This window comes from Microtus oregoni, unplaced genomic scaffold (genome assembly GCF_018167655.1).
Source record: "Microtus oregoni isolate MIOR12 unplaced genomic scaffold, Mior012 000150F_ref0000365, whole genome shotgun sequence".
Classification (NCBI taxonomy): Eukaryota; Metazoa; Chordata; class Mammalia; order Rodentia; family Cricetidae; genus Microtus; species Microtus oregoni.
Genome location: NW_024544800.1, coordinates 85,318 through 101,537, shown reverse-complemented (window position 1 = coordinate 101,537; position 16,220 = coordinate 85,318). Strand labels below are relative to the sequence as shown.

At 44.0% G+C, this 16,220-nt stretch overlaps 1 protein-coding gene across 1 annotated transcript; it reads right to left on the bottom strand.

Moving 5' to 3' along the window:
• Positions 1-9,445: 9,445 nt before the first annotated feature.
• Positions 9,446-15,480, bottom strand: LOC121444938 (acyl-CoA wax alcohol acyltransferase 1). Its single transcript, XM_041646883.1, has 7 exons — positions 15,405-15,480; positions 14,250-14,357; positions 13,914-13,984; positions 12,595-12,799; positions 11,629-11,800; positions 9,807-10,006; positions 9,446-9,600 (listed from the first exon to the last, which is right to left on the bottom strand). The coding sequence occupies exons 1-7, from the start codon at positions 15,478-15,480 to the stop codon at positions 9,446-9,448; spliced, it is 987 nt and encodes a 328-aa protein (XP_041502817.1).
• Between the last annotated feature and the right edge of the window lie 740 nt (positions 15,481-16,220).

Genomic DNA, 16,220 nt, shown 5'->3' with positions numbered 1-16,220 from the left:
GAGAAAGAAGATGAAGTACTTCTTGGGGGTTGACTGATTATCACCATTAATTCTGTACTATTGGGGTCCTAATCATGTTCTTGGATCTATTCAAGAGAAGAAAAACAATTCGATGTGTTTGGGAAACTCAGGAGAGAAGCTAAGCGGAGCACCAGGGTGATGGCATCTGCTCAATTTGTGTTATTCTCAATGATATTTAGCTTAGTGCTCATTGTAAATCACACTTTTTTTTATTACACAATAGCCGTCTACTTCCAACAGCAATAAGATATCATTCTGGTTCCGGGGAGATTCCTTTCCAGAGGGTAGTCATTATTTTTGATTTCTGACAATTTAAGGTATTATGGTTTTACTTTTGAAAAAAGTTATTGTCTTTATCCTTTTTTTCTAATGAAACTTCCCAAAGAACTTTTTCCAGGATAGTAATAGGTGCTACTATGCTTTTAAGTGTATGAGTTAAACAATTGTAAACACGTCTCTTCACTGCTAGATTTATTAAGAATCATAAATCTCATAATGCCCGTTGTTGTGAATTCCAGCGAAGAAGGGGCTATGCATATATACGAGACTGGGAAATTATGAAGAAAGGGGTTCGGTTTGGTTTAGAGTGTGACACTGACAAAGGAGCTGGGCTGCTGCTACTTCCAGTACAAAATATGAGGGCAAGCAGAGGCATAACAATGCAAAGCAGAAAAAGAAGCCTAGCTTTATAGCAATATGCTCTCAAGTTAATAAAGCCAGCTGCTTGAAAATTAAGTCATTCCTTTTTAATGACCTAATCATCCCTTAAAGATACTACCACCTTTCAACACTTTTATATTGCAAAGAAAATTGAGTGTAAGTTTTGAAGGCAAAAACCACATTAGAACACAGCATACATTTTCTCTGAGCTTGTTAAGCATGGCAACTTTTGTTCCCCACAGCACATCCCAAGAACCTGCCGAGATAGTCAGTGCTTCTCTAAGGCGGGAGACCTACTGAAACCACTAAACCAGAAGATATAAGTTGTCCTATGGCTCCAGCTCCTCTAGATTTCTTTCTTTCCACTATGAGCAAGTACATAGCAAAGAAAAAGAAAAGAAATGACCTGGTCAATGGTACAGGCCTGGAATCCCAACTTCACAGGAGGCAGAAGGATTACCAAGTTCAAAACCTGCTTAAGCGACAGACTGAGGTCCAGTCAGTGAAACCTTGTCTCAAGACAACAAAATAAACAAGGGTACAGATAGAATATTTGCTTCGCGTGTATGAGGTCCTATTGTAGTAAACCCCCAGAACTGGAGAAAGTAGGGAGATGATGGGAGAAGAAAGTTGTAATTTATATATTATTTATTTGTTTGCAGTGGGAACTCATGCCTGGTTCTGTAAAACTGGTCAAGAGCCTTTGGTTGGAGAAGTTATGGGCCCTAATGGGAAATTTACTACCACTGCTTTGCTGACTAGCCAGGCTTGCCTTCCAAATACTCAAGAGAACCCTTAGAACTGCTCGTTTTGCCATCTTTTCAGTTCTATGTTTATCCTTTTGATTGCAAAATGGTCACTCATCTTTGAAGAGTTTTGTGTTTTGCACAGGAGGAAAGGAATACTGTAGTCACATTTGTCTGTCTGAAACCAAATTAATTACCTAAAAGAACAGCCCCAAGGAGCAAAGACTTATTTTAGCTACTGGTCCTTGGCTCTGTTGATTCTGGACACAGGTGAGTCAGAATAGCACAGTAGTGGAAGTATGTGAAGGAAGATATCATTCACCTCATAGGGAGAAAACAACAAACAAAGCAAAAAATAAATAAACAGTTGTGCCAGTAGAGATGGATGCTGCCTGGAGCCATAGCCCCCAGGATGCTAAAGCAAGAGGATGTGCATAGGAGGCTAGCCTCCCTACACAGGGAGCTGGAGGTTAGACCATAGTAAGACCATGTGTCAATAGAAAAGAAAGAAAACAATTTGGACTTTAGGCTTCCTTCCTTCCTCTTTTAAAAATATTTGTTTGTTTGTTTGGTTTTTCAAAACAGGGTTTCTCTGTGTACCCTGGCTGTCCTGGAACTCACTCTGTAGACTCATGCTGGTCTCAGACTCAGAGATCTGCCTGCCTCTGCCTCCCGGGTGCTGAGATGAAAGGCGTGCATCACTATCTTTCAGCTCAGGCTTCTATTCTTTCTGCTTTGAGTGATACAATCCATTTCCAAGGTATTTGAGCCCAGTGCCTCGTGTATACGAAGCAAGCACTCTACCACTGAGCTATATTCCTAGTCCGTTTTGCCTTTTGAATGCTTTATTTTGAGATAGGGTCTCATTCAAATGGTCTGTCAGGATTTGAACCCGTGGTCTTCCTGCCTCAGCCTCCTGAGAAGTTGAAATCACAAGCCTGTGCCACCAGACATAGTTTTGTTTTAAGGCCTAGGGATTGAACCCGGAGCCTTGTGCATGCTAATGCACCTGCTTTGTCACCGAACCACAGCCCAGTTCCCTTTGTGCTTTGATTTTGAGATAAATTCTTACTAAGTTGCCAGTGATAACTTTGAGTTTAAGTCTGTAGCCCAGGTAAGCCTTAAATTACAATCCTCCTGCTTCAGCCTCTGGCATAGCTGGGATTACAGGCCTATGCTACCAAGCCTGGCTAAGTCATTAATTCTTTATTATATGCACCTCAGATTTTCTTCCTATTTAGAATTATGTTTATAACTGCTTACTATGTTTTCTAATTCAGATACCTGGTTGACAAAAGACAGATGAGAATGGTCCAACTCTAAAGCCATTTTCTTTCTTTGACTTTAACCTGGAGTTTCCATCAGAACAAAGAGTGCCGATCTTCACATTTGTCACCGATTCTTGGCAAATGGCAATTTGATTTTAAAATTGTTTTTTTTTTTAAATTTTTATTTGTGAAGACATTGCCAAACCAATAGGGCTGGCTTGTGTAAATTTTAATTAGCACTAAATTCTACCACTGGCAAGATGGTTTAGTGAGTAAAGGCTCTTTCAAGTCCAATGACCTGAGCTGGATTCCCAGAACACGTATGGTTGAAGGAGAGAACCAAGTACGTTGTTGCCTTCTGACTTTTATAAGTGCTCGGTAGTATGTACCATCTCCCTCCTCCTACCCCACAAATAAATAAAATGTAATAAAATAAAATTTCAAAAATGTAAGAATTAAAATACATCTTTAAAATTACAGAGTTTTGTCATCTAATTGTAAAGCCTTGGTTTCTCAGTATTATGAAGCAAAGTCCTTATTGCAGAAGACCAGACGATACAGGCAAGCAAAACAACCTGATTAAGTAGGCAATGCTTTCTTAGGGTCAGGAAACCATAATCATGTAAAATAACTTGATAATTAGGCTTCATTATACATTTTTAAAATTGCTGCAGGCAACTTGTCAGTACAGAAGAATTCTGAATAATCATGAGAAGGCAGGAGCAGGGTGCTCCATTCTCTGATGTTAAGCATGTGTGGGAACTTCTTTCCTGGGTACAGTATGGGAAAAGCAACTTTTCAAAGAAGAAACTTGATAGATGCTGTTTCAGCCGGTGATCACAGTCAGTATCAGCATGGATGCTTGTTGATTGTATTCATTCCAGATATTATGTGATAAAAATAGCTTCCTGCCTCTTTTGTCTTTCTCTTTAAAACTCTTTCTTAATTTTTTTTTGTTATTATATTTTTATTTTTAAAACAAATTTTAACATTAAATATATTTTGACCATATTCCTCCCTTTCCCTGAGTCCTTCCAGACCCTCTCCCTCTCCCTACCCACCCAACTTTTTTTTCTTCCTCAAAAAGCAAACAAAATCCCAATACAACAACAAAACTCCCTAAAACCAAGAAAGCAAAATAGAAACATCACCAAAAAAGAAAAGAAAGGAAAAAAGAAAGACAACTGAACTGCAACCAAATGAAAGAACATGAGACCTGTCCCGGAGTGAAAGAACACGAGACCTGTCACGGAGTGGAAGAACATGAGACCTGTCCAGGAGTGGAAGAACACGAGGCCTGTCCCGGAGTGAAAGAACAAGAGATCTGTCCCGGTGTTAAAGAACATGAGACCTGTCCCGGAGTGGAAGAACATGAGACCTGTCCCGGAGTGAAAGAATGAGACCTTTCCCGGAGTGGAAGAACACGAGACCTGTCCCGGAGTGGAAGAACATGAGACCTGTCCTGGAGTGAAAGAACATGAGACCTGTCCCGGAGTGGAAGAACACGAGACCTGTCCTGGAGTGAAAGAACCTGAGACCTGTCCCAGAGTGGAAGAACATGAGACCTGTCCCGGAGTGAAGGAACACGAGACCTGTCCCGGAGTGGAAGAACACGAGACCTGTCCCGGAGTGAAGGAACATGAGACCTGTCCCGGAGTGAAAGAATGAGACCTTTTCCGGAGTGGAAGAATGAGACCTGTCCCGGAATGGTTGACACATGAACATGTGGCTTTCCCTTGAGTGTCACTCATATACCCAGTGTCACTCCATTGTAGAAAACTGATTTTCCCTCTCTCAGCAGGTATAAATGACAGCTCAGTTATTAACCTTACTGTAGTGACTAGGTTTCCATTCATTCACTCATTCCATTTTTATATATAACAAAATAAAATAAGATAAAATAAAACTATCACATAGAAGTTGGACAAGGCAAACCAACAGAAGAAAATGAGCCCAAGAGAAGGCACAAGAATCAGAGACCTACTCATTCCCACACTCAGGAGTCTCATAAGAACAATAAAATAGAATCTGTAATACATACGCAGAGGATGTGGTGCAGACCTGTGCAGGCCTTGTGTGTGTTGCTTCAGTGGCTCTGAGTTCTTACGAACTGTGCTTAGTTGATTTAGAGGGCCTGGTTTTCATGCTGTCCTCCCTCCCTTCTGGCTCTTACACTCTTTCTGTCCCCTCTTTCGCAGGGTTGCCTAAGCTTTTATTTTTGAGTCCTTAAAACTCATTCTCCAGTGTGGCATGAACATGGATTGAGGAAAGCCCACAAAACCTCAACCCTATGCAAAGAACTACAGGCAACCAAGAAATGCTGAGAGTGGGGGAAATAGTCTTCCCTAGGGAAGAGCACATCAATTTTTTTATCGAACACCAAATAGCCAGCCTGAATGCATATATATATGACATCATATACACTGAGCTGGATGTAATTATGTATTTAGGAATATATGCATGTATATAGCAACAATTAATGAAAAAAGATGCTACATATTTGAAAGAAAGCAATAAAGGCTATGTGGAAAGATTTGGAAGGAGGAAAGAGAAGGGGAAATGGGTAACTATATCATTATCTCAAAAAAATAAAAAGGCTATTTTTAAATATAATCTTTAAAAGGAGAAAAAAATAGACAAACTCCAATAGAGGGCAATCCTATAATCTTCTTGGCCAGTACTTTCCAAAACTTTCAAAATCATTAAAAACAATGAATGTCTAAGAAATTGTCCTTACCAAGAGGAATCACATGTAATGTGGTATCCTGGATGGGGTCCTGAAGCAGTAAAATGTCATTATATAAAAGTGCAAGAAAGTTGAATGGAGTGTCGTTAATAATGATGGATTAATATGGATACTTTAATTGTAACAACTATACCGTAACAACATAATATGCTAACATCAAGGGAAGCTAAGCACAGGGTGTATGAGAATGATGTATTAGCTTCAGTTTTCAGGGGCTTTTTTTGAGATAGAGTTTTCTGTGTAGCCGTGACAGTCCTGGAACTCTGAGGACCAGGCTAGCCTCGAACTCAGAGATCATCCTGCCTCTGTCTCCTGAGTGCAGATATCAAAGGTATGCACCACCACTGTCTGTCCAGATTTTCAGTTTTTATCTAAATTATTTTGGGTAATTGTATTAATTACTTTTCTATTGCTGTGATAAAGCCCCATGTTCAAGGCAACTTATAAAGCATTGAATTGGGCTTCGGGCTCACAGTTTCAGAGTGTTAGAGCCTGTGATGATAAAAGGCAGCCAGCGCAGCAGGTAAGAGCTCACACCTCACAAGCAGGAGGCAGAGAGAGCACATGGGAGTGACAGGACATTTTTGAAGCCTGGCCCCATGATGCACCTCTTCCAACAAGGCCAAATCTCCTTATCCTTCCCAAACAGTTCCACCAAGAATTCGAACATATGGGCTTATGGGGGCTATTTTCATTCAAACCACCACCACAATAAAGTCCAGAGAGCCCAAAAAATTCTTTATCAAAAGAGACTACTAATTCTTGAATAGATACATGTATGGGATCTATTATATATGCATACACATTTTAATTAGTTACTTCTTTTACTTCTTAAGTTTTAAATTAGGAATAGCCTTAATTCCCCCCATGATCATTAAATACAGATAGCCTTGCTTCCAAGTTGTGACAGTGGTACTTTTCTGGAAAATTCTATTTTCATTATTACTCTGCCATGTTGAAGAGTTTGAATCTCATACTGTAGGTATCATTACTTAGAGGAAACCTGAATGTCCCATGAAGCTTTAATAGGTGTTGTTTTATTTAAGGGTTCTGTCTCCACTTAAGTTTATCGGATGCTGAACACTCACTCCCCTTGGGAAAATCACAATGAACAGACTCTCTTTCAACTCCACCTGCCCCCATGCCCTGCCTAAGGACTGGGTGTCTTGCACCTGCCTTCTGGATCCCACATTAGTGCATCTCTCACCCTCCAGGAGAGCAGCTTCCTTTTGCAGTAGATGGTAATTAACACGCAGCCTCACAACTGATCAGGATCCGAGAAGAAGTGAGAGGCTATGGAGGCTCAGCTCTACATGGGCCATGCATATCCAGTCCCTGTGCCCTACGGCTCAGAGGTCATTGTGGAAGAGGAGGCAGAAAGATTGCAAGAGCCCGAAGAGGTGGATGTCTACAGGGAATCAATGCTTTTGTACATGATAGGAGAGTTACACATATGAACAGTTCTGACGGCATGCATGCACAAACTTAAGCCAAACAAAACCCCAGCATGGAGGTGGGAGGTGGGCATTGAAGTCCCGCCTCTACCTGAGGAGTTATTGGTAATTGATATCTGTCAAGAAAAAGAAGAGTTAGTTTTTTTTTTTTAAGGGCATGGTGCCTGGTAGGTCTAACATGCTCCAATGGATGACCACACACCCAGGAATATATAGGATTTGCTTATGGGACTTGATGGTTTAAAACAACGAGGACACAAAGTTGGGTGGGTATGGAATGGGGGTAAGATCTTGGAGTAGATGTAGAAAGGGATGAATATAATCAAGACACAATGTATGAAATTCTCAACAAATTAATAAAAATCTTTTAAAAGAAAATTACTATGTCCATTAATGTTCTAAACTTTAGAGCTAAAGTCTAAAGACTCTAAAAACACTTCAGTAAGTATATCTATCTACTCTAGCACCTCCCAAGCTCGTTTTTACTATTATCTTCTGTTCAGTAATTATTAGCATCTAAGAGCATTAGTGGTACCCAAAGCATAAGTTAGAGTATATTGGTAGGGCCATTGTAGAAGCAAGAAACAATTTTAAGTAAAGGATGACTAATCGGATTTAAGATTCAGCAAGGTAGCCTGATGGAAGGATTGACTAGAGCAGATTTTCCTAGAAGGAATAGCAATAGTCAATGAATTTGGGTAAAGCCTTTGTATAGATTATGGCAGTAGAGGAGAGGAGGAGCTTGTTGGATTAAGAAAAGGTAGCAAGTTTGATATGATTTGGGGATACAATGGGAATTTGGAGGAAGGCGACGACTTGCTTGGGACAGGGATGAGTGGAAGGTGTTTGTTGGGGACTGGGAAATTGGATCCATTTGACTATTGCTTACAAGGGAAGTCTGGGTTAGAAATAGACCCAAAATTATGTAAAATAAGAGAAGGTGGAACAGTTAAGAGTCAAGCAAAGGCAAAAAGAAAAGAAATTCAAATGGGCCCTTAACTTTGGGGGTATTTGGTGAATTTGAAAATGTGTCTTATTTTTGTCTGGATGTATGCGGCTTTGCGAGTGTGAGTGAAGGGCCGGAGGAGGCCAGAAGAGGGTGCTGACTTCCCTGGAGCTGGAGTTACAGGTGCCTGTGGAGTACCCTAATGCGGGTTCTTGGAACCAAATTTGGCTTCCTCTCTCTCTGCAAGAGCAACATGTACTCTTAACCACGGTGCTATCTCTCCAGGCTCTCAAAGTGCCTCTTGCTGTTTTTTTCTAAAGTAAGAGACATCTCTGTTTTTATTTCCTCTTTTAAACTTCCCACAGTTCAGGAGCTGCAGATGGTAGCATGAAACACAGGTATCCTGTTCCCATGTACTTAGCATGTTCTAGGCCCTGGATTCCATTCCTAGCACACATAAACCAGGTGTGGTGGCACTCACGTAATCTCAGCATTTTGGAGATAGGGGCAGGAGGATAAGAAGTTCAAGGTCAACCTCTGACACCTAGCAAGTTTGTGGGCAGCCTGGGCTACGTGAGATAGCATCTCAAACAAACAAACAACAACAACAACAACAACAACAACAAAAAACCCCAGGAAAATAAAACAGAATACAACTTTTAGAAAGAAAAAAAAAACTATAGATAGAATTTTGTAATGATTAAGATAGCCTGGGACCATTTCAAGGCAAACAAATGTGAAACACTTATGTCAGTGGAGAACTGATCTCGAGTAAGGCACCTTTTGTCTGTCTAAAATCACGCTTGGCAGTGGTGAGGAAGTAAGCCTTTGTATTTGAGGACAGAAGATAATTTTTAAAATTGTACATGAATATTTGTAACTGCACTGTTCATAGTAGCTGAAAAGTGGGACAAAAGAGTTGTCCTTCCGCTGATGGCTGGATCAACAAAACGCGGGTCATCCTTAATAGACTGTTATTCAGCCACAGAGAATGGAACCTTGAAAATACACTGAAAGAAAGAAGCCAATCATGAAATAACATGTGCCATTTTGTTCCATTTCTAGGAAATACTCAGACTGGCACAGCCTTAGGGACAAGGGAAATCAGTCATTGCCGGCTGCTGAGGCAGCCGGCAGTGACTGCGGTGTGTACTCGGTTTCTAGCGGTGCTTGAAAGAATCCCAAAACAGCTGGCGGTGGTCGTTTTACAGCTGTCTGGAGATACTAACCACTGCTGGACTTTGCACGTCAAACGGGCTAAATTTATGGGATGCAAAGTACATATTAATTTAAATGTTTTATTAAGATTTTTAAAAACTGGAGTGGTAACTGCTTGGTCATTGTTTGAGTCCTTCAGGATCTAGGGTTTCAAGTTCAGCCAAGGCCCGAGACTAGAAGGGCCTCAGGATGTACCCCTCTGAAGACTGAGGGGGTGGAACTCCTCAGGGACAACTCCCGTGGGGGTGTGGGCAGGGGCAGTACTATTGTCAGAAAGGAGCTCTTAATGTCCACTCGCTGAGCATGCGCACAGCCTCCTTCATCTTCCTTTCCCAGGACTTTCTGATTCTCTCCAAAGCAGGTGCTCTCAAGGCGAGTCTCTTCAATCACAAGAAAAGCAGCTTCTGGGTGTTGGAGCAGCCGTGCTGGACCTTATGCTGGTCAAACAGCTTGTGTAGGGCATCCATGTAGAGCGCATGGTATTTGTTCACCATCTCTGGGCTCGGGTTTTCAATACGGGGCAGGGGCAAAGGCTCCCCAACTGTCAAAAGAGATAAAAAAAAAACTAAGAGTGAACGTGCCAGAACCCTCATTTTTTCCACCCTCCTCTCCTTTCTAGGGCCACTCCAGTCAGTTCTCAGCTTCCCCCACTCTGCTGCCCTCTTATTTGGTGGAGGAGGGGTAAGATGCAGCTACATAGATGGGAGAAAGAGCTTAGATGGCCCCGAGGCTGAGAGCAGCACTCACCTATAGTGACAATGGGCTTGTGGTATGGTAGGAGTCCCAAGGAACCTTGATTGAAGCCTTGTCCATAGAAGACACAGAAATAGAAACCAAAGATGCGGCGGAAGAAGCTTTGGAACTTGTACATCCAGCTCTCCTCATGAAACAGCACTTGGTCATATACCTCAGTTTCTCCAAACGTGAAAGTAGGGACCAGATGAGCGCTGTAGGAAAATCTTTATTTCTCAGACACAGGCTATTGTGGAAACCATGCTGGAAGGACTTTTAAGGCCAGGCACTCTTCCATTAAGATGCAGTGCTAGAGGCCTAATTCATTCTTTTTGCACTTCACAGGGTCCCCTATTTGGTATGCCCTGTCTTGAGAATTTCCAGGACAATGAGAGTATTAACTCTAGCCTAGATTCCCAAGTCAAGACACAGAGATCCAGACAGGAAAGAAGAGGTTGGAAGAGACCCACATGGTGACCAACTTCCAGTGGGTGTTGAAAATGAAATATCTAACTTTCTGTTCGAGAAATCACAGGATACGGGTAATGTGGATATATACGCATATTTGAAATGCCCCTCCCCAAGGAGAACAATCAGAAGGTAGTCTGTCTGTCCTTGGGTCATGGGACTGGAGTATTGTTTCTTTTCTAAAGGCCACAAGAGCCCACTGTGAACAGTGGATGCTCTAGGGAAAAAAACAAAACAAAACAAAAAAACTAAGGCTCCTTACAGCCCATATCTGAAAAAAAAGAACACAGCGATTTGGTATGTGTTACCTGATTGGTTCTTCATAACACAGAGGACTTGGTGGGGAAACCAGAGCCCAGGTCCACAAAAGAGAAGACCGTACAGGCAGCCAGAGAGTAGCAGGTCCTAGACTAGAACCCAGGTCTCCTGACCAACTCAGAGCTCTCCCTGTATATTATAGTCTGGACTGGTAGGCCACTAAGGGAAGGTTATTTAAAGACAGGTTTGTGTCCTCCCTGAGTATGCAGCAGACAAGTGCCCCTGTGTCCAGCGAACTAGACCACTGGACTGGTAGGCTCCCGATCACTCCAGACACCCAGCTCCCTTTTTCCTTCCTTTCCCAAGACAGTGCACCTAACATTTAACAACCCCCCCCATGTGTGCAAGGTACATGGTAGGTATTTTATGACTGAATTCATTCATAACTCACTGGACCTGGGGGCTTAGATCTATAATCGAAGCTACTCATGAAGCTGAGGCAGGGGGATCATGGAGCTGTGAAGCCCAGTCATCCCATGCAGGAGGAACAACGATCAGTAGCTGTATCAGGAAGATGAAGATCCCAAGGCTCAAAATGCAGTCCCAATATGTATGGTAAGCCACACAGCCAGGGATATTATTATTATTATTATTACTTATCTGGCGCTGGGATGGAACCTAGAGTCTCATGCATGTTAGACAGTTGCTCTACCACAGACCTACAGTTCAAGCCTCCTGGAGCCAGGATTTTCAATCAGGCTCCAGACTCCAGCTCTTCGCATAAACCCATTGTTTTGTAGTGTGCCTTGCACTTACTATCCACAGACAAATGTGGACTATCTGCTAGTCACAGAGAAATGTGGACTTAATTGACTTTAGCCTGAGTCTAACTGCCCTGGACATTGCACTAGAGTTCGTGGTCTGATTTCCTGGGAACTGGTGCAACTCACTGAGAGGAAGCGGATGGCCTAAAGCTTAAAAAAAAACTACAGCCATCTCTCCTACTCAGTCCTAAGTTCCTAGAGGGCAAACTCAAGTGGTACTCAGTTTGCTACAGTCTACAGGGTAATGAGCAGGAAGGGACCCCTACTCCTCCTGTGGAGGGACCTACCCGTGTCGGAGAGCTGTGCGCACAAACCCTTTGCGCTTCTGGAGGAGGAGGGTGGTGGTGTTAGGCACACTCTGCAGGGCCTCTCCTACTCCTCCCACAACGATGCCCACGAGGTTTCCAGTGCCGTGGCTCAGCAGGTAGTCGATGGCTGGCTGGCTCACAGAACACACTCCTAGAGAGAATCAAGGGCAGAGCGGGCACAGTCATGAGGAGAGGAGCAAATGCCAGAGAGAGTAGACTGGCTTCTGGGTTCTCATGGCTCACAGGAGGAAAAGCTCGAGGAGATGGGACAGAAGTGTGAGGAAGAGAAGGCAGTAAGCAGAGAGAACACATTTCACTTGAAGGCAAGGTCAATCGGAAGCTACAGCAGGGTGGTTTTTAGTGGAATAAACCAACTTTCTGAATCACAATTCTGATTCCACCCTTTTCAGTCCATGAATAGCAATACCTATTGTTCACTGAACACATACTCTGTACCAGGTATTATGTTGAACACTTATTTAAGAGATTTGAGAGAATTTTCATTAAATCATTGTACTATTTCAGCACTTATTTTTCAGGTGAGGAAGCTGAGTCTGCTAGAAAATTAGCTAATTTGCCTATGATCTTTTTTGTTTGTTTGTTTCTTGAGACAGGGTTTCCAGTAACTATGGAATCAGTCCTAGAACTCATTTTGTAAGACCAGGCTGGCCTCGAACTCACAGAGACCCACCTGCCTCTGCCTCCCACGGGCTGCGATTAAAGGCATGAGTCACCACCGCCCAGCTAATTTGCATGTGATTTTACAGCAAGCAACAGAGCCAAGATTTAAGTCTGGATAGGTTCACCCCAGGGCATAAGCCTTCACACTGTGATTGTAGGGCAAAGGAATGGTGCAGTGTAGGGAGAAGAGGCTTAAAGGGTGCATGGTATGAAGCAGCTACAGTGAAATGGCCCAGAAACTCCAGTGAGTATGATCAGAAGCACCTTTGGCCATGAGGTAGTCCCGAATAATGGGGATCTTGAAGAACCAGGACAGTGTGGCCAAGTGAGGAGTGATGCCTGGGAAGGTCTCTGAGAAGCCTGTGGCCTCAGTGCAGAAGTTGCAGAAGGCGCCGAAGGTCAGGAGACCATGGGGATGGACCCCCATGATGTAGTTGTGTGAAGGTGACAGGTCCTTTGTCTTCCGGATCTGCATCCATGGAAACAAACAGCATAGAGAGAGAATGAGCACACATGAGGCAACAAGGTGAAGACATATCAGGGATTTGGGTATTCTCTGAAACAGTTGCCTAACAACAGACAAGGCACACAAGGCTTTCAAGAAGCCTGGACTTTGATCCCCACAGCCCTGGGATGACAAGACAGGATCCAGGGCAACTGGGACTAATGAGCCTCTTCTCTTGCTTGTGGGTTCAAGCAGTTTCAGCCATTGGTATCCAGGAGAGCTTTATGCACATTATCATTTTCTTTGTGCAATGTTGTATTAGATGTCATGGCCAGGAAGCTCCGCTTGAGAAAAATCAGGACTCGGACTGAAGGGCTGGCTCAGCAGTTAGGAGCATTTGCTGCACTTGCAGAGGCCCCAGTGCCCATGTGGTTACTCACAACCACCTGTAACTCCAGTTCTAGGGGCTCCAGTGTTCCCTTCTAGTCTCCTCGGGCACTGAATGTATGTTGTTTGCTTACATGCATGCTTATGCAAAATGCTCACACACAAATAAAAAGAAACATATTTTAAAAATCCAAACACTGGCCGAGTTTGTCATCGACTTTAAAGATTACCCAGAGGAACCTCAGAGCAGCACGTCTCTAGACCTCCTCTCTGCGGTGTCCTCCTTCGCCTGCCTCCAGTATCTGCCTGGGTAGCTTTCTGTGAACACTGAAAGCGCTGCTTGGCTACTGCCACAGCTGTGAAGCATTTCCTGGCTAGCCTTCACCAGAATCACTTCTGTGTCTTGTACCAGATTCTAATTACGTACTTACCCATTCTTGCCATCAGATGTGAGCGCCGTGCTCATGAAGAATCACGTTGTTGTTACTTCTCTGAGGCCCAAACATGTGGTTAGTGGAAATTTTTGAATCGCTTTTGTTAAATTGAATATACTTTCACTCAGCCTGTATCATAAGGCAGGTCGTGCCAAGAGCGCCCAAAATATCCCAGCAAAGTACAGAAGACCATGCTGTAATCCAGCCAGAGCTGACATTTTGCCAAGATGCCCAGTTTTCTTATGGAGAATGCTAGTTCTTCGATATAATGTCTGTGTTTTGAGTGTTGAGAGGGACACTGGGGAAGGGATACTTACTGTAATAGGGAAATAGTCCCTGATGTGGGTCCAGACATACCAGTTTCTTACCCAGGCTGAACGCCTGCCACCTGAGACAAAAGTACCAGTAGAGGATGATGTTAGTATTGCTATTCCACACCTCTCAGTCATCCAGGGATTCCCTAGTGCCGTGGAGGACCACGTCTCTGCTACAGAGGTAGGAAAGGAAGACATTCCAGAATAGTTCCAGCTGCCTGGCATTCGAGTCTCTGAGAATTTGGAAGGGAGGTCTGTGGCATGGTGAGTGGGACCCTCCCACAAGCGGGCTTATAGGCTATGGTGGAACATTCTTTTTCCCAGGTTCGCGAGTCATACCTTGATTTGGAGTCTTCCAGTCCAGGAGTAACCAGACAAAGTAAAGTGTTGGCAGCAGCCACAAGGGTGTGAACAGCAGGCCAAAGAACAATGGCTGCAGGATCCAAACTGAGGGAAGAGTAGGCAAGGCCAGGTTTGTACTGGCAGCAGAACTCAGCCACGCCCATGCTCTGAACCTGGGCTTCAGCACAGTCTAGGTCCCAACATTTATCCTTCAGAATTTTTTTCTATCATCTACCATATGCAATCCCCAGTTCTCCTCCCACCTCTCATCCTGTTCCTCTGACTCCCTGTCTAGTCCCCATTCCTATACTCTGGCTCTGTGCCTGGAACAAGCTTTTTATCAACTGCTCACATTCAGCTATCATTCCCTCCCTGCCTGTCTCCTGGCTCCCTTTGTATCCATCATCCCAGAATCTGTGTTAGGTATGAGTCTACCTTCCTTTGTCCTCATACTCCCCATCTCTTCCTTGACCATTCCCAGCCAACATCCCCATCCCCATACTGTTTCCTCCCCACTGTTCTTGTCCTCTTGCCCATCCACCATTCCTGCCACGGGTCTTTCTCTCACTCAACACTACCTCTCCACTCTCAGAATAGCAAGCTCTAAGGCTCAAATGCTGGCTCTAGAGCTGGGCATGTGAACATACACCTGCAATTCCAGCACTCAGAAAGCCGAGACAAGACAATAATGAGTTAGAGAGCACGCTGAGCACGGACTTCTCTCATAAAATCCAACCAATGCAGCAACAAAACAACAGCAAAGGCCATCAAGAGGACAAACAAAGACACAAAAGCTCTGCAGGCCCCACTTTTCTAAGCCTACAATGCTAGCTGTTCCCCTGTGCCATTCCATGTTGCAGGAAACCCCTGTAAGCACATTTGCCGTCTATAGGTAATGCAGGTTAAGGAGTGGCTACAATTGGCTGGCACATTCATATCTATTGGGACTGCCCCCAACTCCTGTCTTTTCCCACTGTGCCCTGGGCCTTCATCGCTTCCTTTCCATTCGAGGTACAAGACCCCACGACTCAACTCTCTAAGTCAATCAAAAGACCAAGAATGAGACTTCCCAAGACCATAAGAACATCCCCCAGGTCTGGCCCTGCCTCCTTGGGTTGGCTTCTTGCTGGGCACTCTTGGTTCAGTACTCACAGATGGCAAGGTAGCTCAAGGGCCACTGCAGAAGGCTCAAACTCTGTAAGTAATCAGACTTCTTGGAGCAAGGCATTATGCCCAGGTGCCTGAGGGAGGTAAGGGTCCCAGAGCCTGTTCCAATGAAGGGTGCCACCAGCCTCTGCAAGCTCACCTAATAGTGACTGATGAGGCTATGAAGAGCTGACACTTGCCCTCTCCCCTCTTTTCCAGAACTCCCTCCTCCCACCCACTGAGGAGGCCTGTTCAGTAACCCTGGGGACTGCCCTCGCAGGTCTAGCCCTGCCCATTGCCCTTTGACTCTTTTCTGTGACTATGGGGACATCAGGATGAAGAAAGGAGAGCAGAACTGTCATCCAGCCTAAGTGACAGATACCCAGAAAGGGGGCAACTCTCTCACAGGCCACTCAGGCCACAGGAGGCGTACATTGCAGGGATTAGCTGGTGGGAGGAATATTCTGGGGGTTCTAGGGTGAGGGACACCTGGAGTTGGATCGCTGTTGCCCTCAAGCAACCCGACGCTAGGCTGCACAGTCTCACACTTTCCCTGCAGGTGCACACCAGTAGAGACTGGAGCACATGTTCGTCTTTGTATTTATTGCTAACTCTTGTGTGAACCCAAGCACCAGAAAAACAAACAAACAAACAAAAAACCCAACTATTAACATTTTGACATGCTCGTTTCATCTGTCTGCTTGTCTGGGAGGAATATTTGACAGCCACCATGTGACATCATGCCATGTTGTCACTAAGGCCTTCTTTATGTAGATATAAAACCGCAGATGACTTCTTCGGCAGTGCCACTACCCCGTCACC

Bases quoted from the DNA above. Each gene is read 5' to 3' on its own strand.
- LOC121444938 (XM_041646883.1), bottom strand. From the start codon at position 15,480: ATGCCTTGCTCCAAGAAGTCTGATTACTTACAGAGTTTGAGCCTTCTG. The intron at 14,358-15,404 runs GTGAGTACTGAA...CTCTTCCCTCAG, and splicing joins CTTGAGCTACCTTGCCATCT to TTTGGATCCTGCAGCCATTG. The intron at 12,800-13,913 runs GTAAGTATCCCT...CCATGGATGCAG, and splicing joins GGGACTATTTCCCTATTACA to ATCCGGAAGACAAAGGACCT.